This window comes from Eucalyptus grandis, chromosome 5, assembly GCF_016545825.1.
Source record: "Eucalyptus grandis isolate ANBG69807.140 chromosome 5, ASM1654582v1, whole genome shotgun sequence".
NCBI lineage: Eukaryota > Viridiplantae > Streptophyta > Magnoliopsida > Myrtales > Myrtaceae > Eucalyptus > Eucalyptus grandis.
Window position 1 is genome coordinate 19,146,032 of NC_052616.1, and position 24,182 is coordinate 19,170,213.

The 24,182-nt window shown below is 36.5% G+C and overlaps 3 protein-coding genes across 4 annotated transcripts; all 3 read left to right on the top strand.

The window, feature by feature from the left end:
• The first annotated feature begins 3,367 nt into the window (after positions 1 to 3,367).
• Positions 3,368 to 23,807, top strand: LOC104430630. 2 transcript variants are annotated; one of them, XM_039312372.1, is made up of 4 exons: positions 3,368 to 3,786; positions 3,915 to 4,079; positions 22,945 to 23,053; positions 23,292 to 23,807. In XM_039312372.1, the coding sequence occupies exons 1-4, from the start codon at positions 3,454 to 3,456 to the stop codon at positions 23,486 to 23,488; spliced, it is 804 nt and encodes a 267-aa protein (XP_039168306.1). In that variant the 5' UTR covers positions 3,368 to 3,453; the 3' UTR covers positions 23,489 to 23,807. The 2 variants fall into 2 exon arrangements, with proteins under 2 accessions (XP_039168306.1, XP_010041681.1); XM_010043379.3 differs by lacking the exons at positions 22,945 to 23,053; positions 23,292 to 23,807 and adding exons at positions 4,464 to 4,572; positions 4,776 to 5,172.
• On the top strand, positions 8,979 to 10,806 carry LOC104430632. The gene is made up of 4 exons (XM_010043381.3): positions 8,979 to 9,406; positions 9,531 to 9,695; positions 10,099 to 10,207; positions 10,404 to 10,806. The coding sequence occupies exons 1-4, from the start codon at positions 9,059 to 9,061 to the stop codon at positions 10,598 to 10,600; spliced, it is 819 nt and encodes a 272-aa protein (XP_010041683.3). The 5' UTR covers positions 8,979 to 9,058; the 3' UTR covers positions 10,601 to 10,806.
• Positions 18,846 to 20,432, top strand: LOC104444441. Its single transcript, XM_010058111.3, has 4 exons — positions 18,846 to 19,248; positions 19,373 to 19,537; positions 19,648 to 19,756; positions 20,032 to 20,432. The coding sequence occupies exons 1-4, from the start codon at positions 18,907 to 18,909 to the stop codon at positions 20,226 to 20,228; spliced, it is 813 nt and encodes a 270-aa protein (XP_010056413.2). The 5' UTR covers positions 18,846 to 18,906; the 3' UTR covers positions 20,229 to 20,432.
• Positions 23,808 to 24,182: the final 375 nt, after the last annotated feature.

The following is a 24,182-nucleotide window of genomic DNA, read 5'->3' on the forward strand; positions in this document are numbered from 1 at the left end:
GATGAAGCATAGTAATTTGTTAATCAAGAAAGCTTTTAACGGCGAGCAAGAGAAAGATCTTGTAAAGGGAAACAAGAGAAAGTGTGGTAGGGAGACATGTTCCGATGTTGTTTTTATTTTATTTTATTACTTTTCTCATTTTCTTTTCTTTTTTTTTTATTGCACGCCATATTAATGTGTTTAATGCAATGTGGTCGACTATATCTATGTATATGTCTCGCAAATTGATGTTCAAATGGAACTTGATGGTGAAGTGTCCACTGTGATTAGCCCATTATCGTCTAATGTAAAGGCTTCAGTTATATAAATATTCTCAAATGAAAGAGATAGCCTCTTTTCTGCCTTTTCTTAGGGGCTAAGTAATCAAGTACTTTTATAGCTATCAAAAGTGCGCCCACATGTTGCACGAATGTAAAAAAATGATAGTTAGATAATTTTTTTTTGGAAAAGAAGAGTAATTTAAGATTAGACTTGTTTTTGTTAAGTTTATTTGTAAAACAGAATAGATTCAAATATATAAGGTAATGACAATGGAAGTCCTAAAACGTGTGTCAGTTCATCACTACAGTCCTAAAGCTTCTTTTGATCCTTCCATTATTCTGTGATTTTTATTGGACAGAAAATCCATGCGGCACTTTTGTATTTATCTTCCTTTTATTTTTTGTATGAATGGCATTCATGCGGCGCCAAATAGGCAAATATAAAAATAAATAGAACAATGAATAAAACTCAAAAAAGAGAAAAAAAAAATTCAGGGAACAGAGAGAAAACCCTTTGTTGCTAGTAAGGTTTAGGAACCCTCACCGAGGGCGAAGGGCGAGCAACAAGCCCTTGCTGGCGGCCCGGGGAGGGGCCACTGCCCTTGTTTGAGGAGGCGAGGGCAGGGGCCCTTGATTGATGGCCACGATGACCGTCGCCACACCGGGCCACCAGCAGAGGTCCCCGATCCTCACCGGCGACGAAGGGAGCGGCACCTGCCTCATTGTCCTTCACGACCCCCTCCCTCCTGGATGGAATAGAATACAAAATAAAAGGAAAAAGCCAGCTTAGATTTTTTTTTTTTCTTTTTTTTGTTCTTCAAAAGTTAATGGAGGTAAGCCACCCCATGTGGTGGCGGCGTTGGCTTCGGGCTCCTTCCCCTAACACAAGGGAAGGTGTTCGAATCCCAGCGTCGTCACTAGTGGTCTTAAGCGCAGTGTCGTGGTGATGAGTCTTGCGCTAGCACCACTCCGGGTTTATCTCGCCGGCTGTACGGGAATTCCCGAGTTATAAAAAAAGAAAGAAGTTAATGGAGGTAATGGAATGGACAAGTTGTTAGATTTAAATGAGCAAAAGAAAGTTTTGGAACTAAAATCACAGATGGATGCAACTTTAGAACTTTTGTCATCATCCCAAATACTCAAGAGAGAAAATAGAAGTTTAACTCACGCATCATTGAATTCTTAATAAAATAAGAAACGATATATCGAGGAAGGGGGAAAAAGGATTGTGACTCCTTATAAAATAGGAGGTTCTTTGCTTTTTTATACTAGTAAATGTGTACACGCATGTGAAGAAATTGCCATTCAAATCATTAAGCAAAATCACTTTGTATATCTGTATTTGTTGAATAATTTGAAGAAATTATTGATAACAATATATAGGACAAAGAAATTGTATAAATATATGTGGGAAGAGAAAAATATTGCAAGGTATTAAATTTTTTTAGAAAAGTTGTTAAGATAGAAAAATATCAAAATTTTAACATGGAAACATGTGTGGGATAAAATGGAAATATGCGCAAAATGTTTGCAAAATAGGTATTAAGCGTATGTCGAAAAGAAAAAAAATTGAAATCCCTTAAAAAAAGGATATATATATATTTTTTTTTACTTTATACAATTAATAAGGAAGAACATGCTAGATAGGTTCTTTCTTTTGTTTTCACCTTGTTTTATTTCATTGTACATTATTAGCAACGGACGTTACTATGGGAAAGCGCCTTGTGGACCACATTGCCATTCAATGGTAATGGTCAACCGTAACTATAACGCGCAACAAATTTGGAAAATAAATCTTAATAGAAAATTGTTGGATTTTGGTCAATAATTATTTTTTCTATAACGAAAATGAAACTACCAAAAAGGAAATTTATTCGATGCTTGTGAACTTCTTTAATACTTTCAATAACTACTAAAATGTAAAAGTTTGTTTGTTTGTTTGTTTTTTTTTTTTACGGTGTACTCTTGAAAACATTTTCACCAATTCTAGATACAATGAAAATAAAATTAGCAACCCACACATGCATTTTACCAAATTAAATGAGATTTAAAATAATTACCAAAAAAGTGAAAAAATTTGAAAGTTGGGTAGCATGGTAAAAAGTGAAGTTGTACTAAAAAAAAAATGACAATGAGGGAAGAAAATTTAATCAAAGAAATTTTATGTACTTTATGGCTTTGTTTGTTTCATGAAAAATAAATCATTTGAAAAATATTTTCCAAAAATGATCACTTAAATTACTTGAAATAATTAATCAATAAAAAGTATTTTTATTAAATATAATGTTTTATATCTAAACATTTTTGTGGATGATGAAAATATTTATCTTTAAGTCATTTGTGTAAGTAATATAAAATGATCATTATTTGGAATATTTTTCAAATTATTTTTTTCGCAAAACAAACAAAACCTAAATTTTAAATTTAATTTCACTTTTATTTAGTCATGAGATGAACAAATTTTGATTTCGAGTTAATTTTGGATTGCCATGACTCAAGTAGAGTTTATTGATGCTTTAATTTGCATAAAGTAGTATTCGAGTTTAATTTTGATAATTGTACTCATTTTGCTAAACGATGAATAATTTCTTTCACAATTACCAGTGTGAAAAGTGTTTTATAATGGAGATGCGGCTAGCAGAAATCTTACATCTATTTTGTCCTGTAATAGAAAAAATGTTTTAAACGTTCTTTTTTACATTGAATGTAGAGATGTAATATATTTTTCTTTTGATGATATTTTTAATAAGTTTCTTTTCTCATTTCTTTATTTTTTTTTTTTTTTTAATGTGGCGGGGGCAGCACCGTTAGTCATTTGCCTTGAATCTTCCACCACAGTTTCTTGGGTCTCGTCACCCTCTCATTTGCCTTGAATCTTCCACCACAGTTTCTTGGGAACTACCGTCAATTCTACTGGAACTTTTCACGGCCAAAAGAGCATCATCCCTTCTTCGCGCGTTCATAGCGCATAGGAAATTTCCCATCGATTATGCAGAGAGCCTTAGCCGCGTAAGCTTTTTATCTGCGCGTAGATAAAAAGCTTACGCGGTATCCCTCTTTGTACATATACACACTTACTCAGATCTTTGCTTGTCCTGCAACCAAGAGACAAAATTTGTGCTGAGAACTCCCAATCTCTCATTCTCTCGCTAAGTTCCTCTCTCGTTCCCTCACCGTTTTTTCTGCTGCGAACATGGCCGCCACGAGACTTGAGCAACCTCACCACCATCAACAGCACATTGTCGTCATGCGCCATGGCGACCGCCTCGACAACGTCGACCGGTCGTGGCCAGCCACCGCCCCCAAGCGGTGGGACCCCCCATTGGCCGAGGTCGGTCGGGACAGGGCGCGAGAGACGGCCAAGCAACTCCCCTACCAGCTCGGGTTCCCGATCCACCGGATTGTGGTGTCTCCTTTCCGGAGGTGCATTGACACCGCCCTTGGATTGATTGCCGGTCTCTCGGCCCCAGGCGAGGACCCCAATGCAGTGACAAGCGACAACGGCATCGACTCATCCAAAGTCAAGGTACATCGGTCTCTCCTTTCACATTCATTTGAAATTTTTGCTCCTGTCTGCATTTATTAATGTTGCCTAGGTCTTTAGTCCTTAAAATTTTGTTTATAATAATATCTTAAGACATTCTCTTTTTGCAGGTATCTATAGAGTATGGATTGAGTGAGATGTTCAACGATGTGGCAATCAAATATCCTCCTACTAATCCCGTGGACCACGCGGATTGGAAATTCAATAATCCCGAGATCGAAGCTTTGATTCCAATAGACACTTTGGATCGTACAGTGAAATCGGTGTTTAATGAGGTACAAAAGATTTTTCATGTTCATTTTATGGGATTAGACTTTACGACACCGAATTATAATGAGATCCACTTGCTAAACTCTTCCACCTTAAAATTTCTTGCCATAGGACTAGGTCAAGCAGGACTAATGGACAAATTGTTTGACCGTTCGCATTGCTTTTGTTCTTCGTTTCTTGCTTAATTTATGTTCGAGAATTTCGTCTTGTTTTCTCAAGCATAAAGACGAGAAGGAAAAAGACAAAATTTTATCAGTGTTTTACCTAACTTGAGAGATCCCTACCCCTGCCCTACCCCTGTCTAGTAAATAATGGGCTTCTTTTTCTTTCGTGGACGCATATAATGAACTGATTTGAATTTGATTTTATTTTAAAATTTTTTTTTATAGCTGCCGCACTGGGGAGAGTCTGAGCCAAAGGCAAGAGATAGATATCTCCACACTATTCATTCTCTTGCCGATAGATACCCTTCGGAAAATTTGCTGCTCATCACTCACGGTAAGCTTCAACTACTATGCAATCGGATTGAAAGCTATAAAGCTCAGGTGCATTACCCCAGCAACTTCATGCGACATAAGATCTTATTCAATGATGATATATTACTCGAACAATTTCCAATGATAAGTTCTTAGTATTTCCTTAGCACACTCGATCAATCATCAGGCTTCACGTACCAACATCATCCCTTCACGTTTATGCAGGGGAAGCAGTGAAGGTCACGGTCTCGACACATTTGGAGGATGGTGCGAGCTTCAAAATTAGGATGGATTACTGCGGATATGCACAACTTACAAGACAAGTCATTCAAAATGGCGATGAGTTAGATGCCAGCGGGTTCGAGCTTTTGGGGAACTATGGCCAAACCGGCATCCACTGCTTGCCGAGGATGCCGAATTGATCGATAGCCTCGTGTGGAATGATGTGCGATTTGCCATAGTATATATGATGAATGGCAAAAGAGCTTGCTTTTTATGATTTTTTTTTTTGTCAATTTTTTCATATATTAGGTGGATTCTTTTGCTAATTAGGACAGAGAATTACTGAATGTGTTATTCTCTTTGTGATTCAACATTGAATGTGACATGTTCTTTTCTCTAATTCTTTTTATCAGTTTTATGTTATTAAGTCAAACTGGAAAATCAGTTTTGAATTAGATCGCCAATCAAAAACATTGTTCTATTTTTCTAAAGGGTATATGTTCTATGTCGGTTGTGTATTGGTCTTTTCTAGTACTGGGAAATAATGTATATACGTCCTAAAAGAGGGGAAAGATTTTGCCTAGATTTGATTTTTCAGCCGTGGATTCGGTGAATTTCATGAATAGGGTTTTTATGATCAATGATTATGACATACAAAAGACCATGTCCTAATGGGCCGATTTGTCATAGCACCGGGCCACCAGCAAAAGTAAAGGGAGCGGCACCTGCCTCATCACGAGTCCTTTCCTCGTGGATGGGAAAGAATACAAAAAGAGAAGCCAGCTTAGATTATTTTTCCTAGTCAAAAGTCGACGGAGGTAATGGAATGGCTAATTCAAAGTACGACGACCAGTCGTTGGATTTGAATGAGCAAAAGAAAGTTTTGGAATTAAAATCACGGATGGATGCGAGTTTTAGGACCTTTTCCATTATCCCAAATAGTTAAGAGAGAAAATAGAAGTATAATTTACGCATCATTGAATTCTTAATAAAATAAGAAGATATATATCGAGGAAGGGGAAAAAAAGGATCGTGACTCCTTCAAAGTAGGAGGTTCTCTGTTTTTTATACTAGCAAATGAGAACACGCATGTCCAAGAAATTGACATTCAAATCATTAAGCAAAATCACATTGTCAAGAAATAATTGAGTTTATTGAATAATTTAAAGAAATTAGTGATACCAATATATGGAACAAAGAAATCGTATAAATATATGTGGGAAGAGACAAATATTGCAAGATATTAACTTTTTTAGAAAATGTTGTTCAAGATAGAAAAATATCAAAATTTTAACATGGAAACATGTGTGGGATAAAATGGAAATGTGCGCTAAATGTTTGCAAAATAGGTATTAAGCATATGTTAGAAAATAAAAAAAAACAATTGAAATCCCTTTAAAAAAGATGATTTTTTTTTTCACAATTAATAAGGAAGAAGAACATGTTAGATAGCTTCTTTGTTATGTTCACTTGTTTTATTTCATTGTGCATTATTAGCAACGGACGTTATTATGGGAAAGCACCTTGCGGACCACAAAATGCCATGGTCAATCGGCACTATAACGTGGAACAAATTTGGAAAATAAATCTTTATAGAAAATTGGGATATGTGCAAGTCCTAAAATTTGTCACGAAAGTACAATTAAATTCTAAAACTTACAAAAAGTGTAATTAAGTTTCAAAAATTATTAAATTGATACAATCAAATCATTATGTTAACTCTATTCATTTAGCCAAATAGGAAATGCTGATGTGGCCTTTTGTATTATTTTTTTCTCTCATATATGGTGATGACGTGGCCAAAACGTGAAACACTAGGCTAAGACAACATCATTTTGGATTTAATTCTAATTTTTTTTAACAGTACGCTTATTTAAATAAAACAAAAAATATTTTAAAACACACACACACACACAAAGGTGCAAAGGCAAGGGCGGAGGCTCTTGAATTATTTAAGGAAATTAGTGATAACAATATGTCGAACAAAAAAATTGTACAAATATGGGGAAGAGAAAAATATTGCAAGATATATATATTTTTCAGAGAAGTTGTTCAAGATAGAAAAATATCAAAATTATAACATGGAAACATGAGTGGGATATGGAAATACGCGCAAAATGCTTGCAAAATAGGTATTAAGCATATGTCAGAAAAGGAAAAAAAAATTGAAATCCCTTCAAAAACGGAGATTTTTTTTTTTTTTTACTTTATACAATTAATTAGGAAGGTGAACATGCGAGATAGCGTCTCTGTTATGTTCACCTTGTTTTATTTCATCCTACATTATTAGCGACGGACGTTACTATGGAAAGCGTTTCGTGGACCACATATTGCCATTCAATGATGATGGTCAACCGTAACCATAACGCGGAACAAATTTGGAGACAAAATCTTAGTAGAAAATTTTCAGATTTTGGTCAATGATTCTTTTTTTTAGAACGAAAATGAAATCAACAAGAAGGAAATTTACTTGTTGCTCGTGAACTTTTCTAATAATTTGAATAACTACTAAAATTTTAAAGTAAATTCTTTTGCGGTGTAATCACGAAAATATTTTCATCAATGAGATTTTAAATAATTACCTAAAAAAGTGAAAAAAAAATGAAAATTGGTGAGCATGGTCAAAAAGTGTTGTATGAAAAAAATAAAATAAAGACAATGAGATAAAAAAATTTTAATCAAAGAAATTCGATGTACTTTAAGAGTCCGTTTGTTATGTGGAAAATGAATTATTTGGAAAATATTTTTCAAAAAATGATCATTTGTATTGCTTAAAATAATTAGTCAATAAAAAATGTTTTTATTACTGATAACAATTTATGTCTAAATATTTTCATGAGCATTGAATATATTTATCGTTTACTCATTTTTGTGAGTAATATGATTCAATTTGGAAAATTGTTTCCAAATTATTCATTTTTTATGAAACAAATGAAGCCTGAATTTTTGAATAAGTTTCACTTTTGATTAGTAATGAGATGATCGTGATTTTGATTTTTGAGTTAACTTGGATTGCCATGAATCAAGCAGAGTTTATTGATGCGTAAATTAAGTGTTCGAGTTTTAATTTTGACAATTGCACTAAATTTGCTAAACAATGAAAATTTTCTTTCATGATTATCAGTGCAAAAATTGTTTTATAGTGGAGACGTGGCTAACAGAAATCTTATATCTATTTTGTCCTGTAATAAAAAAATGTTTCAGCCGTTCTTTTTGCATTGAATATATATATATATATATTTTTATATATATATGTTTTTAATATTTTTTTTACTGATGTTTTTAATAAGTTGTTTATTATTATTATTATTATTATTATTATTATTATTATTATTATTATTATTATTATTATTACTGTGGTGGGGGCAGCACCGTTAGTATCCAAACGGTACCGTCACCTCTCATTTTCCAAGAATCCTCCACTGCAGTTTCATGGGTACAAAATTAAATATAAACTAAAAATCAACTGCGGGTTGCGGTTCCCAGCCGAAAGAGCGTCATCATCCGTTCTTCACACGTTCGCACTGTTTGATTAAATATAAACTAAAATCCGACCATCCCGATTTATCAAGCATGAATAAATTTGTACAAAATTTGGGATCGATTTGTGAAAACGTAAAGATCAACATACCTCCAACCATTGATGAAAATTTGCAAAAGTGGGAAACCTCGAAATCTTGGACGGATTCACGCAGCACGATTGATCTGCAATATGAGGAACACCAAATCTGTACGTCATGTTCTACTAACTAATACCCTTCAAACTTAATGGTGTGTTTTTTGTAGTAAGTTTTATTCCGTTTCTTATGTTACAGATATCTTCCATCAATACTGTTATGATAAATATATTAACGGGTAAATATCACGTAATAGTTGTGGGCGATAAATTAGGCAATAAATTGAAACTAATTGGAAATATAATATTGAGATCATATTTAGAATAATAAATATATTATAACATCCTCTGCTGCAGTTTCCTGGGTACTACTGTTGATTTTACGGGTTGCCGTTCACAGCCGAAAGAGCGTCCCTGATCGTCCGTTCTTCACGCGTTCGCACCGCATGGGAAACTTCCCAACGATGTGCCGAGAAGCGAGGCTCAGCGTAGAAGAACTCGTTAGGAAAGCCCGTATCGGAGAACACGGTCTCCCTCTTCGTATATATACACAGATCTATGCTTGTCCTACAGCAACCAAGAGACAAAATTTGTGCTGAGAACTCCCAATCTCTCTCTACCAGCGTTCCTCCCTCATATTCCCTCACCGTTTTTCCTGCTGTGACTGACCATGGCCACCACGAGACTCGAGCAACCTCACCACCACCATCGCCCCCACCACCGACAGCACATTGTCGTCATGCGCCATGGTGACCGCCTCGACAGCGTCGACCGGTCGTGGCCGGCCACTGCCCCAAGGCGGTGGGACCCGCCGTTGGCCGAGGTCGGGTGGGCCAGGGCGCGCGAGACGGCCAAGCAACTCCCCTCCCAGCTCGGGTTCCCGATCCACCGGATCGTGGTGTCTCCATTCCGGCGGTGCGTCGACACCGCTCTTGGATTGATTGCCGGTCTCTCGACCCCGGGCGAGGACCCCAGTGTAGTGACGGGCGACAATGGCATCAACCCATCGAAAGTCAAGGTACATCGATCTCTTTTTCGCAATCATCTGAAATTGTTTGCTCCTGTCTGCATTTATTAATGGCGCCTAGGTTTTTAGTACTTAAAATTATGTTTATAATGTCTTAACACATTCTTTTTTATAGGTATCTATAGAGTATGGATTGGGTGAGCTGTTCAACGATGTGGCAATCAAATATCCTCATCCTAATCCTGTGGACCATGCGGATTGGGGGTTCAATATTCCTGAGATCGAAACTTTGATCCCATCAAACATTTTGGATCGTACAGTAAAGCCGGTGTTCAATGAGGTACAATAAATTATTCATGTTTGAATCTCCAAAAATAAGAAAAAGACAAAAAACCATCAATTCATTTTATGAGATTAGACTTTGCAACACCTAATTATAACTAGAACTACTTGCTAATTCCACCCACCTTAATTTTTTTGCCATAGGACTAGGACAACCAGCACTAATGGACAAATTTTTTGACCGTTTCCATGACTTTTGGTCTTTGTTTCTCGCTTAATTCATGCTCGAAAATTTCGTTTTATTGTTTTCCCAAGCATAAAGACGAGAAGGGAAAAGACACAATTTTATGGATGTTTTACCTAACTTGAGAGATCCCTAACCTTGTCTGATAAATAGTTGGTTTCCTTTCTCTCTCGTGGACACACATAGTGAACTAATGTAAATTTGATTTTTTTTTTAGCTGCCGCACTGGGGAGAGACTGAGACAAAGGCAAGAGATAGATATCTCCACACTTTTCGTTCTCTTGCAGATAGCTACCCTTCAGAAAATTTGCTGCTTATTACTCACGGTAAGCTTCAACTAACATGCAATCAGATTCAAAAGTATTTGGCCTGCTTACACATCGAAATTTTTTGAAAAGGATCTTATTCAATGATGATATATTACTTGAATAATTTGGAATGATAAGTTCTTAGTATTTCCTTAGCACACTCGATCAATCATTAGGCTTCACATACTGAAATCGTCCCTTCACGTTTATGTAGGAGAGGCAGTGAAGGTCGTGATATCGACAGATTTGGAGGATTGTGCGAGCTTCAAGGTTAGGATGGATTATTGCGGTTATGCACAACTTACAAGACAAGTCATTCAAAAGGACGACGAATTAGATGTGAGCGAGTTCGAGCTTCTGGGGAACTATGGCCAAACCGGCATCTGCTGCTTGCCAAGGATACCAACGTGATGGATAACCTCATGTCGAATGTTGCACGATTTGTCATAGTACATAAGATGGATGGCATAAGAGCTTGCTTTTATGATTTTTTTTTTTCATTAATTCTTCCATATATTAGGAGGATTCTCTTGCTCATTAGGACAGACGATTACTGAATGTTTTATTCTTTTTATGATTCAACATTGAATGTGATATGTTCTTTTCTCTAATTTTCTTTTTCAATCGGTTTATGTTATTAAGTCAAACTAAAAAATCAGTTTTGAATTAGATCGCCAATCAAAAACATTGTTCTCTTTTTCTAAAGGGTATGTGTTCTATGTCAGAGAGTTGTGTATTGTTCTTTTCTAGTAATGGGGAATCATGTATATACATCCTAATAGAGGGGAAAGCTTTTGTCTGGGTTTGACTTTCAGCCATCAATCAGGTGAATTTCATGAACAAAAATTATATGATCAATGTTTCTTTACCAAAAAAAAAAAAATTATATGATCAATGATTATAATATACCCAATTTAATGAATGAGGGCCCATATCAAAATCCTCTCTAATAGAAACAATAATAGAGTAAAAGCTTAGTTTATGGAAATCATTGAGTTAAGTTACGCGTAAATAGATTGCTACCCTACTATTTAATATGATCAAATAGCCACCATTGAATGGTCTATACATCACTAAGTACTTTGCATTTCCCATCTCTTTGCTTCATTTGGCAATACTAGTCGTACCTTGGCTGTATCGGTACAAGCAACAAGGCTCGTTCACTTTGGCTAAGCCATTTTCGCTGCCCAACCATACTCTTTTTCACAAATAAATTTGCGATTTTAGGATTGGTAATTCATATCATCTCGTAATCATGTTTATAATTCATGCTAGGTCAGCATTAAAATATGAAATATGACTTTTATTTGAGAAGCTAAGGGCGCGTTTGGTAACAATTTTGTTAAGAACCGATTCGACTAGAAATGATTATTTTTATTACATTCTTTAACCGATTACAGTAAAAAAAATGCATTTGGTAACTGTCTAAAATTTTTGATTTTGGAATAGAATTGCATTTGCTACTGTGCTAATTGATTATGTTCCAAATTAATTTCTTTTGATTTTTAAATATTTTTTAAATATTTTTTTTTTTACTTTTTTTCTTTTCTTTTTACTTTTTTTTTTTTTTTTCTTTCTTTTCCCCCCTTTTTTTTTTTTTTTTTTTTTTTCCTATTCTTCTTCTTCTCGTGATTGACTAGACAAGGGTCGGCGATGATCACCGGAGTGTCGCCGGCCCTTGGCGAGGTCGACCCTCGTCGACCGAGTCCGACGGGCGAGGCTCGCCGCCTCGCGAGGCTCGGCCTCGCCTAGCCTCGGCGAGGCTGGGTGAGCCTCGCCGGTGGCTGGGCTTACCTCTGGCGAGCTCGCCGGACTAGCAGCAGGCGGTGGTGGGTGGTAGCGGACGGCGACAAGCGGTGGCGGACGGCAATCGCGGGATGACGGAAAGGAAGAATAAGAGTTTCATTGTTTTGATTCTTTTTTTTTTTATTTATTCTTGGATGAAGAATCATATTTTTTTTTTTATTCTCAATTCTCTTCCCAATTTGTTTCCGGGAAATTTTTTTTTACCAAACGCGATTCTCGTCCCAAACTAATTCTGGGAACAAAAAATCAGAAATCAGGCACTGTTTGGCACGTTGCCAAACATGCCCTAAATGATCGATAATAGACCAAAACATGTGGAACTCACGTGGATGTCTAGATTTCTGTGTCTTACACCATGTAGACAAATGGTGTTGAGGGTATTTCAAGTCCTGCGGAACCTAAACATTCTTGTTGGTAACAATAATATTTTTGGGTAACACATTTGTTTCAAGTGGTAAGAATGACTGAAGTTAATATTATTTTTTTCCGGAATACAAACGTGTCCTAAATTTTTAACCTTTTATTGGTACTTACCTTGGATTTATTCATAAAAAACATTTACTAAGGAAAGTCAACCTCATTGTACTTAATCAATTTCGCATATTGGTTTCTTTTATCAAAAGCCTTCACACATCACCCGAGCATTTTACATGATCCATAGGAAGCTATGTGTCTTGCGAAATCATTTCCTAGATTATAGTAAATGACCAATGTTCCAATACACACAGTGATTAACCCTAAAACTGTAAAAATTATTTTCAACTGACGCACCGTAAACAAATCAAAATGTGTAGTTATTTTACGCATAAATTCTTAGAAACTATGATCGGAAAAACTTCCAATAAAATGTAAAGAAGTTTTGATTTGAGAATGGTCTTTTTTATATAAAGCATTATTAGTTTACGAAATTAAAAAATATTAATGTGAGGTTAGTGCGAGTATACTTCTAAAACAAGTACCCCATAATCATTGATATTCAATAAAAGTCTGCCGTGACACTTATTATATCAATTTTGTAAATCAGTCTTTGAACTCATTGCTATCCTGTTAACATGTCTTCTGCACTTATTAGAGATGGAAAGAGATCATATATATATAAAAGGGCATATAAACTTCATTATCAATAATGATACGTTATCTATAGACGACTCTCTATCCATGTTGATCAATAAGTTAGAATGTTCAATATATATATATATATTTTTTTTTTTTTTTTGGGGCGGTGAATATCCACTAAATTGGTTCACCAAGAGATGTGACATATCCTTTTTGGTTGTTTATATAGGCTTACTAATTTCAATGACCACTTACGGAATGTCACGTCGCTAGAATAGTTTTGTTAGTCATTGTTGTAACGCATTTTCTAGGGGAATATCCGATAACCATGAAAGGATTGTTGAAGGCCAGGCAAGTCGGGCATAATGCCAAGAGATAAGCACGGCCCGACCTTAGTTGGCCCGGAGTTTCCAAGAGAAATGACAAGAGAGTTGGCCCAAACTGAATGCAATTTCGCTTCGGTCTAACCGGTGCACAGGCCCAGATCTTTAAAATTTGCTCTCAATTCTAGCCCCTTAATTGAATTACCAAATTTTCAGAGATCTAAACATGCACATGCTCTTTCAAATGACCAAATTTTTTACTTTCTAACCATCTATTTTGATTCGTCACATTTCAAAAATCCAAACATGCAAATCCTTTCACTTATGAAGCATCGAAATTTGAGAATCGAGAAAGCTTCTAAGGACGAGCTACTCAATGGTGATGACGAGTAACTCCTTCACAAATAAAGGCATTACCTTACTGTTTGTCAATTTCACAGAAAATACATTGAAATATGAGCAAACAAGGCAATGGAAATTTTTTGCCAATAAAATTTACTTATTAATGGGTATGGTGTAGAGTATTGGGTTTCTGTTACACGCTCCGACCATAGTGATAAAAATATACAAAACAATGAAATTGTATTAATATAAGTGTGAAAAGAAAAATATTTCATGATTTTAAATCTCTTTAGGAAAATTGTTCAAGATAGGAAAATATTAAATTTTTAACATTGAAACATGCGTGGGATGAAATAATAGTATGTACAAAATGTTTGCAAAATAGTATTTGTTTTGTATAAAATTTATGACAAAGGAAAACGCTTTCCATGGTAATTATTTTCAAGAAAAATGATTATTTTTTATTTTTTTGCTTGATTATTTTTTATTTGTTTGCTGATATATTGAAAACGTGTGACTAAAATCATCTTCAGGTGTTTGGATCTCATTTAGAATAATATTTATTGAAGAAGGTGAATAAAGTGAGCATGTGTTAAGAAATTTGTTATGACTGGGAAAATGATTTCTTCTATATAGAAACGACAATTCCTTTTCCAAATGTTAAGTACGGGTGCTTGCTTTGATTGTAATTGCTTTTTTTGTTAAGTAACTATTTTCAGCGAATCAAACACGTCATTGTTTAGAAAACTAATTCGTGGAAAGTGTTTTCATTGAGACAAATGAACTTAAATTTTAAACCTTTTTCTGGTACTTATCTAGGGTGAAAATAATTATTTTAAGGGAAAGTTACATCCATTGTTGTTAGCCAGTTCTGCCTATTGGTTTCTTTTAGATATAAGTGTATTAGAAATCCTAATACTAAGTGCAATTGAGTCTTGATATTTTTAAAAAGTGAAATCAACTCCTAAAACTTGTCATTAAATCTCAATATTTTCAAAAAGTGCAATTAAATAATAAAACTTACCACAAAAGTACAATTGAACCCTAAAACTTTTAAAAAAGTGCAATCAACAGAGAACTATATTGGACCAATTTAATAAATTATAGGACTTGATTGTATTTTTAAAAGTTTTAAAACTTAATTGTACTTTTTTGACAAATTTCAAGACTTGCTTTCACTTTTTTCAAAAAATTTAAGATTTAATTGCACTTTTATGATAAGTTTTAAGACTTTTAATGCACTTATCCTTTTCTTTTAGCAAAAAACTTTCACATGTTTGTGCAAGCTTTTTACATATGAAAAAATCGCTGTGTTTTGTGAAATCATTTCCTAGATTATAGTATATGGCCAATGTTCGCAACGCATTGTAAATATGTAACATTTTGTGAAATTATTGCCAACTATTTTAAAAATTTATGTTGTTAGATAAATGTGTAATACATTATTTAAATATTTTAACACTTCTCCTCACTCGTAGGCTACAATTTGGCTTTACACTAAAGCGTGGAAATATTCGATTGTGAAGGCCAATAGGGGTTTGGAAAATTTGAACTCAAGTCATCCTAACTTTGATACCATGTAGGTTTTATGGAACCACTGCCAATTATTTCAAAACTTTAAGCTATTGAATGAAAATCTGGTTTATTATTTAAATATTTCAGTAAAATCAATAAAAAATGTGTAATTATTTTACACGTAAATACTCCAAAAAAAGCAATTATAATCAGAACTTCTAGCCAGCTGAACAATGCAAAGAAGTTTTGATCTTGAGAATGGTTTTTTTTTTTTTTTTAATTTATATATAAAGCAATATTACTTTACGAAATTAACAAATTATCGATGTGAGGTTGGATCCACTTCTAAACTAGTACCCCATAATTATTGATTGAACAAGATGCAAACAGAAACTGGGATAATTGATCTGAACATAGAACTGTTTGTATTTTGTGGTGTTAATAATGATTTCTTCATGGCTTTCGGCTTTTGTCTCATCACTCTCACTCTAATCTAACATTTCATTTTTTCTAACCGTAGTTAAAGGTTTGGACTTTATATATAGGGCCCGTTTGGTTCGGCTTTTGGGAATGTATTTGCCAAAATGCAAATACCTTTGGGTGAATGGGGTTTTCAAAATGCAAATATCGTTTGGTAAAATTTGCATTGAGATACAACTTTGGCCAAAATACCATTTGGTAAAATTTACAGATTGTAAATGGCTTTTATTAAATTAAAAAAATAAAAAACATTTGTATTATCTTTTTTTGAAGTCCGGCCACCGGATCGTCGGATCCGGCGGCCGACTGCCCGATCTCAGCGACCCGGATGGCGAGCGTGACCCACGCGACCGTCGCCCCCGAGGTCGCGTGACCCGGGCCATCGGTCGCTGAGTCGCGCGACCCAGGGCGTCGCCCGAGGTCCGGCGACGGTCGGCTGGGGTAGGGCGACGGTCGCCGGGGTAGGGCGACCCTCAGGCGGCGGTCGCCGGCGCTTCGCTGGTGCGCGGGACCTCTCGGCCGGCGGTGGTCGGCCTCCGTGCGGTGGTTTTCCTCGCCTGATGAACAGTACCCTCGAAGATGAACAATATCCAAACTTGCATTCTCAAAATACAACTTCCCAAAGTATCTCCGGACCTCCATTTGGCTAAAGGCCCTTAGAGTCACTTGGAGATGCAATTGCATCTTGCCAAAGTCGCCCAAAAAACCGAACCAAACAGGTTTGCATTTGGCTAAGGGACTTTGGAGTCCAAATGCTCATCCCCAAAGCTGAACCAAACAGGGCCATAGTCCACCTAGCACCGCATTTACAATGTAAGGTTTTAATAGTAGATGTCTATTGACAACTTTCTCTCTCTATCTCTCCATGTAGATTGATATGTTAGAATAATGCTAGGAATGCTAAAAATTTTCCATCACATTTATTTATCGAGAGATAGACAGGTCTTTGTTGATTGTTTAAATAGGCCAATCAATTTCAATAACTACTCATGAAATGTCACATCAATAAAATCGTTTACTCAGTCATAGTCTCAATTGTAGTCTAGAAAAGAGAGCTGGCCCAATATGAACACGTCCGGAATCGGTCAAACTGGGGCAGAGGTCAAGATTTCAAAATTTTCTCTAAATTGACCACTTTCTAGCCATCTACTTTAATTTATCAAAATTTCAAAAGTCTAAACATGCAAATCCTTCTCTAAATAACCCTAAATACTTGCTTTCTAACGGTCTAACTTCGAATCATCCCATTTCAGAAGATCTGAAGATAACAAATCCTTTTGCCTACGAAGCATATACACATGTTTAACAAGAAAGCTTTTAAGGATGAACGACTCGACAGTGACAAGTAACTCTTTCCCCACGAAGGAGTACTGAATTTTTGTAGAAAATGTATTGAATATGAGCGCATAAGGGCAACCGAAATTCTTTCTTTGCCAATAAAATTCAATTTCTATATATAATAAACGATAATAAAATCAAAATTCAGTGTAAGTATCTTCTCTCGAACACACAAGGTCAAAAGTCTACGCAAGATCAATTAAAGGGTAGATGACTTCTCAAGCAAGCTTTCAAATGTCTTTCCACGAAAGAGGGGAAGGAGAGAAAGAAGAGGAGCATTTGGTCAAATACGTAAGGTTGACCCAGGGGAAATCGAGTGAAACTTAACCGCGAAGCGTCCGCTGTAATTAGCACGTACGTAATCCAAAATTTGAAGGGTTTGATTTTCAAATCAAAGAGATAGCTTCTTTTGTGCTTTTTTTATTTTTATTCTTTTTGCGAAGCAATTGGGTACTTTTTTTTATCTATACTTGCCAAAAAAGTTCACATACTTTATGCGTATTTTTTTTCTTTGGTTATTTAAGTGATAAAACTCGTGGCCAATCCAAAGAAATAAGTAATAAAAATATACAAAAAAAATTTGTATAATACGTGTGGGAAGAGAAAAATATTTGAAGATTTTAAGTATTTTAAGAAAAGTAGTTCTAGGTTAAAAAATCATCACTATTTTGATAATGAAACATGTGAGAAATCTCTCAAAAAATTTAAGATTCTTTCTTTACTTCATATAATGTAGATAACGAAGGAGAACGTATAGCTTCTTTGTTTAGTTCACCTTGTTTTATTATTTTGCTTTATGCTATTAAAAAAAATTATAAACCCAAAAATCAGCACTTATTTGGTTCATTTTCACAGCTAACGTTCTTAACCGAGTTATAGGCTGAAGAAATTTCCAATCAATATCCAGAGAGACTCATGCCGCGTGAATTCTTTGTGAATTGTGTTGAAGAAATTGCTCAGAAGGCATAAACAGATCGTGATGAAAAAAACGATTAACATCAATATTTTAATAACAACACATGTGGGGGATCGAATAGAATTACATATTAACTCATATTTCCTTGTACACAATCTTTGCAATATATATATATATCGTGGTGAAAAAGAAAAAGAAAAACGATTGACATATTTTAAAAAATTCGAGATTTTTCTTTTTCACTCCGTATAATGTAAATAACGAAGGAGAACACTTAGATAGCTTCTTTGTTAAGTTCACCTTCTTCTTATTTTGCTTTATGCTATCAAAAAAATCTGTATAACCCCGAAAATCAACACTCATCTGGCAACCCAAATTTGTTAAATTATGAAAATATTGCACCTTACATATAAAGTAGAAAAGAGAATTGGAGAATTTTCTATACAATTCGATATATAAAAAAGAGTACATAAATAGCCTATTGATAGGCTTAATTATATAACTATATAAAGTAACATATATCTATGAAGATATTTGCGCAATTTTAAGAAATACAAAAAGTCAACAGAAATATTCAAATTATTTTTAATACAAGAAAATATCATAATTATCTCTAGCACGACGGTGCCTCTTCCAGTGCAATTTCTCTGCTGCTCAGTTAATTATTTCGGTTCTATTTCGCAGCCGACGTTCTTCCCCGAGTTACACGCTGAAGAAATTTCCAATCAATATCCAGAGCCGACTCATGCCGCGTGGATCCTTTGTATATTCTGTAGAAGCAATTGCTCAGAAAAGCACGAACAGACCGCGAATGGTTAAGAGGTTGTCTATAAATGCCGATTTTGTGCATCTCCTAAGAGACCATATTCATGCTAAGCACTCTCAGAATTTCCCTAACGAAGTTCCGCTCTCGTTCCCTTACCCCTTTCTCCGCTGCGAGCATGGCCACCATGATCCTTGAGCGACCTCACCACCACCGCTGCCGCCACCAGCACGTTGTTGTTATGCGGCATGGCGACCGCCTCGACAACGTCAACCCGTCATGGCTGTCCACGGCCCTCAGGCCATGGGACCCTCCACTGGCCGAGGCTGGGTGGGACACAGCTCGCAAGACGGCCAAGCAACTCCCCGCTCGGCTCGGCTTCCCAATCCACCGGGTGATCGTGTCTCCCTACCGGAGGTGCGTCGACACTGCTCTGGGGCTGTTTGCCGGTCATTTGACCCCGGACGAAGACCCCAAGGCGGCAACAGGGGATGGCGGCCTTGACCCATCAAAAGTCAAGGTCCCGTAGTCCCTCGCTCACGTTATTTTAAAATTGCTTCAGTCTTACATGCATATATCAATGATGCCTAGCTTGTGGTGCTTAACACATGTTGACATGAAAGGACACATTTTCCTTTTTGCAGATATCTATAGATTACGGATTGGCCGAGATGTTCAACCACATAGCAATCAGACATCCTCCTCCAAGTCCTGCAAATCATGCGGACTGGGGTTTGAACATTCCCGATATCGAAGCCTTGATTCCACTAGATGCATTGGACAATACAGTGATTCCAGTGTTCAGAGAGGTACAAAAGATTTTTGATGTTTCGTGCTACAAAGAAATAGTCAACAATGGATTTTCTTTTTTCTTGGTTATATACATATGATTGAACCAATTTGAGTTCAATTTTTGTAGCTGCCGCAATGGGAAGAGACTGAGCCAGACGCGAGAGATAGATATCTCCACACCATTCAATCTCTTGCCGACAGACACCCTTCAGAAAACTTGCTGTTGATCACTCATGGTATGCTTCAAGTCTAAGTTTAATTTTTCAGAAATTTCTAATCCATATTGTAGCAAGCAATTAGATCGAAAGCCATAAAACTTAGGTATATTGCACCAAGAACTTCCAGCTGACATTAACTTAAAGTGTTTGGCATGCTTATACATCCATATTACTACTGTTTATCCACTAATGATATATTATGCGAATAACTTCGTACTAGAAGATCTTAGTAAAGCTAACATAATAACCGTTGGGCTTCACGTATCAGAAATCATCCCTTCACATTTATGCAGGGGAAGCAGTGAAGGTCACAGTCTCGACACAATTGGAGGACGCTGCGAGATTCCGCATTATGATGGACTACTGCGGATATGCGCAGCTCAAAAGACAAGTCATTCGTAACAGCAACGCGTTTGAGACTGGCCAGTTTGAGCTGCTCGCGAACTATGGCCAGACCGGCATCCACTGCTCGCCAAGGACGCCGATGTGATCGATACCCTCGCATCAAGCATTTGAACAATTTGTTATATAGTACGTGTGATGCAAGGGCAAAGGAGCTTGGTTTTACGATTGTATTTCTTTGTTAATTCTTTCCCACGTTTGGGCGATTCTTTTGCCAATAAGGACGGACTTTTAGTGGGTGTATTACTTGTTCTATGATTCAATATTGAATTTGATATGTTCTTTCCTTTAATTCTATTTTTCAATCAGTCTATGTTAGTCTCAGTTCGACCCCAAAAAAAAAAAAAAAAAAAATGTTAGTCTCAGGTTCCCATTAAGTCAAAAAAAAAAAAAAAAAAAACAGTTTTTTTTATTTATTTATTAGATCGCCAGTAGGACCGTCTCTTCCCCTTTTTATGTACTTCTCGGGACTTTCAGCGCTTTGAACAACTCAAACTATCTTGGAAACGAAATTGCTTGGACCAATTTTTGGATTGTGGTTCCAATAGCCATCATCGATGTCGTCTTCCCTAGCTGAATCACTTCACAAGTTTAAAGAAGACTCACAAGATTACCAGGTCCAGCTCTCATATAACAAGTCTTAAATCACATCTTTATCATCTAATGTTACATATATTCATCCTAACAATTTTATTCTAAAGTGATGGATTGACGCAATTTTTAGGACTTCCAGTCATTATCTCAAATATGTTAGAGATATACTAAAAGTATTAATTTACATAATTGGCTATCGATAGAGTACTTTATAAAATAACTCCTTGAGAATATATGAAATAAGAAAAAAGGGGTTGTGACCCCTTAAAAGTAGGAGGTTGTCTTATATTATATTTATACTAGCAAGTATGTAGACGTCTTACATGTGTGCAAGAAACTGTCGTTTAAATCATTAAGCAAAATCACTTTTGTCACAAATTATTTGAATCATCGAGAAAGGATTTAGTGATAAAAATACGCAGAACAAAGAAATGGTACAAATATATGTGGGGAGAGAAAAATATTTCAAGATTTTAAATCTTAGGAAAGGTTTACGATAGAAAAAAATATCAAAATTTAAACATGAAAACGTGTGAGGAATGAAATACACTTAGGCATTCACTCGTTTGTCCATTTACCCTTTGTAAAATAGGTAATTAAGAATATGGTGGCAGAAAAGAACGATTGAGATCCTGTAAAAAGAAGGTGATTCTATTTACTTTATATAATATAAGCGAATTGGAAGAATTTTTTTTTTTTGGTCATAGAAGAGGAAGAATCTGCTAGGCAGCTTCTTCGTTAAATTCAATCTGTTTCATTTCATTTCACATTATCGTAAGTCCACAAGTCAAGACTCGTAAAGAAATATTACGTGACGATGAATCTTCCGCCACAATTTCTTGGAGACTCGTGTCGAGAGTCAAGTTCTGATCGATTGCGAGGAAATTGTTGGGAAGGCGCGAGGAAATTGTAAAGAGTCTTCCTGCGGACTGAAAGAAAGGAAGTCCAAACCAAACAGTATAAAGATATGTGCATATATCTCCTAGGATCGAGAGAGAGAAATTGTGTGCTACGAACTGCCATTCTCTCTCCGAGAAAGCTTCCCCCTCTTTTTCGCTCAAACCATTTTTTCTCTTGCGAACATGGCCACCACGAGACTCGAGCGAGCTCCCCACCACCAGCATGTTATCGTCATGCGCCACGGGCACCGCCTTGACAGCATCGACCGGTCGTGGCCATTGACGGCCCCCAGGCCGTGGGATCCTCCATTGGCTGAGGCCGGCTGGGCCAGGGCACTCGAGGTGGCTGAGCAACTCCCACCCAGCTCGGCTTCCCAATCCATCGGGTGGTCGTGTCTCCCTTCCGGAGGAGCGTCGACACCGCTCTCGGGCTGATTGGCGGCCGCCCGGCCCCAGACAAGGACCCCAATGCAGTGACAGGGACCGGTGGCGGCATTGACCCATCAAAAGTCAAGGTCCATTGAGATGTCTCTTAAATTCATCTAAAATTGTTTAGTCATGTGTGCATGTACCAATGATGCCTGGAGTTTTGGTCCTTTGTATTTGCTAATGATAAGGTTTTAACACTTTTTTTTGTCTTTTGCAGATATCTATAGAGTATGGATTGGGCGAGTTGTTCAACGACAAAACATTCAGACATGCTCCTCCTAGTCCTGAAAATCACGGGGATTGGGGATTCAACATTCCTGAGGTTGAAGCCTTAATTCCATTAGACACTTTGGATCGTGCAGTGAAGCCAGTGTTCAATGAGGTACACTAAATTTTTCATGTTTGAGGTCCCAAATATATATATATTTTTAAATTGTCGATTTCATTTTACGAGACTTGCCTAGGTAAATATACAGGCTTGGGCCAAGGGAGTCAAGTCCTGGTCGAGCCTAAACTCACCACCACGAGTTCAAGAAAGCCAGCCTGCAAAGGCTGCGGCCAAAAGCCACAATGGAAGCCACTCGTTAAGCTCTTTCACTTAAGAAAATTCTGCCACGGGATTCGAAAAGCAGGATGAGCAGGAACAAATTTTCGATCGTTTCCGAGACTTTTTTGATTTTCGGGTCTCGCTTCATTCGTTCTCGGGAATTTCGTTTCTTGTTTTCTTGAGCAGAAAGTCGAGAAGGAAAAATAGAAAATTTTCCTAATGTTTTAACTAAATCGAGTGGATCTTCGATCTTGTCTAGTAAATAATGTCTTTTTTTTTTCCTGGATTGGATACAGATAATGAACTCAGAACTAATTTGAGTTTGTTCTTTGTAGCTGCCGCACTGGGGAGAGACTGAGGCAAAGGCAAGAGATAGATATCTCCACACTATTCGTTCTCTTGCCAATAGCTACCCGTCAGAAAATTTGCTGCTTATCACTCATGGTAAGCTTCATTTAACATGCAATCAGATTGAGAGCTATAAAGTTCAGGGTGTACTACACCAAGAACTTCATGCGACGTAAGCTTAAGTCTTTGGCCTGCTTACACATCCTTTTTTTCTTATTTTGTGATTATATATTACTTGAACAATTTCAAACGATAAGTTCTTAGTAATATTTTAGCTCACTCAATCAATCATTAGGCTTCACATATTGGAATCATCCCTTTCATGTTTATGTAGGGGAAGCAGTGAAGGTTGCGCTCTTGACACATTTAGAGGAGGCTGCGAGATTCGAGATTAAAGTGAATTACTGCGGATATATACAGCTTAGAAGATCAGTCGTTCAGAGCAGTGAGGCGTTAGAGGCTGGCGAGTTCGAGCTTCTCACAAGCGATGGCCAATCCGGCGTCAACTGCTTGCCGAGGACGGATATGTGATTGATACCCTCATGTTCGCATGACTTGTCGTAGGACACAGGTGATCTAAAAGAACTTGGTCTTATGAGTTTTGTGTCTTTGTCAACGTTTCCTTCTGCTAGGGGGACTGCTTGTATGGACGGGCTGTCAATGAATGTGATTATGGTCTTTTCTCTTAGTTTCTTTACTTGAAAAAGAGAACCCATTAGGAATCAAGCTGGAAATTCCAATATATTGAATATTATGGAATGAGAGATTTAAATGGAATTTCTCTACTACTGAATGGAATGACATAAAATATCGTGTCAACATTTTTAGGTTTTTTTTTTTAAGTGGGTGAAGTGATATTTGAAACAACTTTCACACACCCAAATCAATCCACTTCCAAAACAGTCTGAAAGGACCCTCCCTCATATTTGTTAAAATATGTCTTGAGTTTGAATCCAATGTGAAATTCTGAATATTTTGAATTGAATATATTGCGGACATTCGAAATTGAGCAAAGAAGATCCGAAGATCAACTTCCTAAAATTTGAATCAGCGTTGGAGAATTTGGCCGCTAAAATAGGAAAGTCCAACTTTCACTTGGATTTAGATTTTGATATATTTTGGTTAAAATAGGCAAGTTAGGAAACAGAATCCTATGAGAAGTTGGCAAAAGAATAAGGGTTTTACTTATATATATATAGACTTTGGTCATGGATGGAAGGAAGGT

Bases quoted from the DNA above. Each gene is read 5' to 3' on its own strand.
- LOC104430630 (XM_039312372.1), top strand. From the start codon at position 3,454: ATGGCCGCCACGAGACTTGAGCAACCTCACCACCATCAACAGCACATT. The intron at 3,787-3,914 runs GTACATCGGTCT...CTCTTTTTGCAG, and splicing joins TCGACTCATCCAAAGTCAAG to GTATCTATAGAGTATGGATT. The intron at 4,080-22,944 runs GTACAAAAGATT...TGTTCTTTGTAG, and splicing joins TGAAATCGGTGTTTAATGAG to CTGCCGCACTGGGGAGAGAC.
- LOC104430632 (XM_010043381.3), top strand. From the start codon at position 9,059: ATGGCCACCACGAGACTCGAGCAACCTCACCACCACCATCGCCCCCAC. The intron at 9,407-9,530 runs GTACATCGATCT...TCTTTTTTATAG, and splicing joins TCAACCCATCGAAAGTCAAG to GTATCTATAGAGTATGGATT. The intron at 10,208-10,403 runs GTAAGCTTCAAC...ACGTTTATGTAG, and splicing joins TTTGCTGCTTATTACTCACG to GAGAGGCAGTGAAGGTCGTG.
- LOC104444441 (XM_010058111.3), top strand. From the start codon at position 18,907: ATGGCCACCATGATCCTTGAGCGACCTCACCACCACCGCTGCCGCCAC. The intron at 19,538-19,647 runs GTACAAAAGATT...CAATTTTTGTAG, and splicing joins TGATTCCAGTGTTCAGAGAG to CTGCCGCAATGGGAAGAGAC. The intron at 19,757-20,031 runs GTATGCTTCAAG...ACATTTATGCAG, and splicing joins CTTGCTGTTGATCACTCATG to GGGAAGCAGTGAAGGTCACA.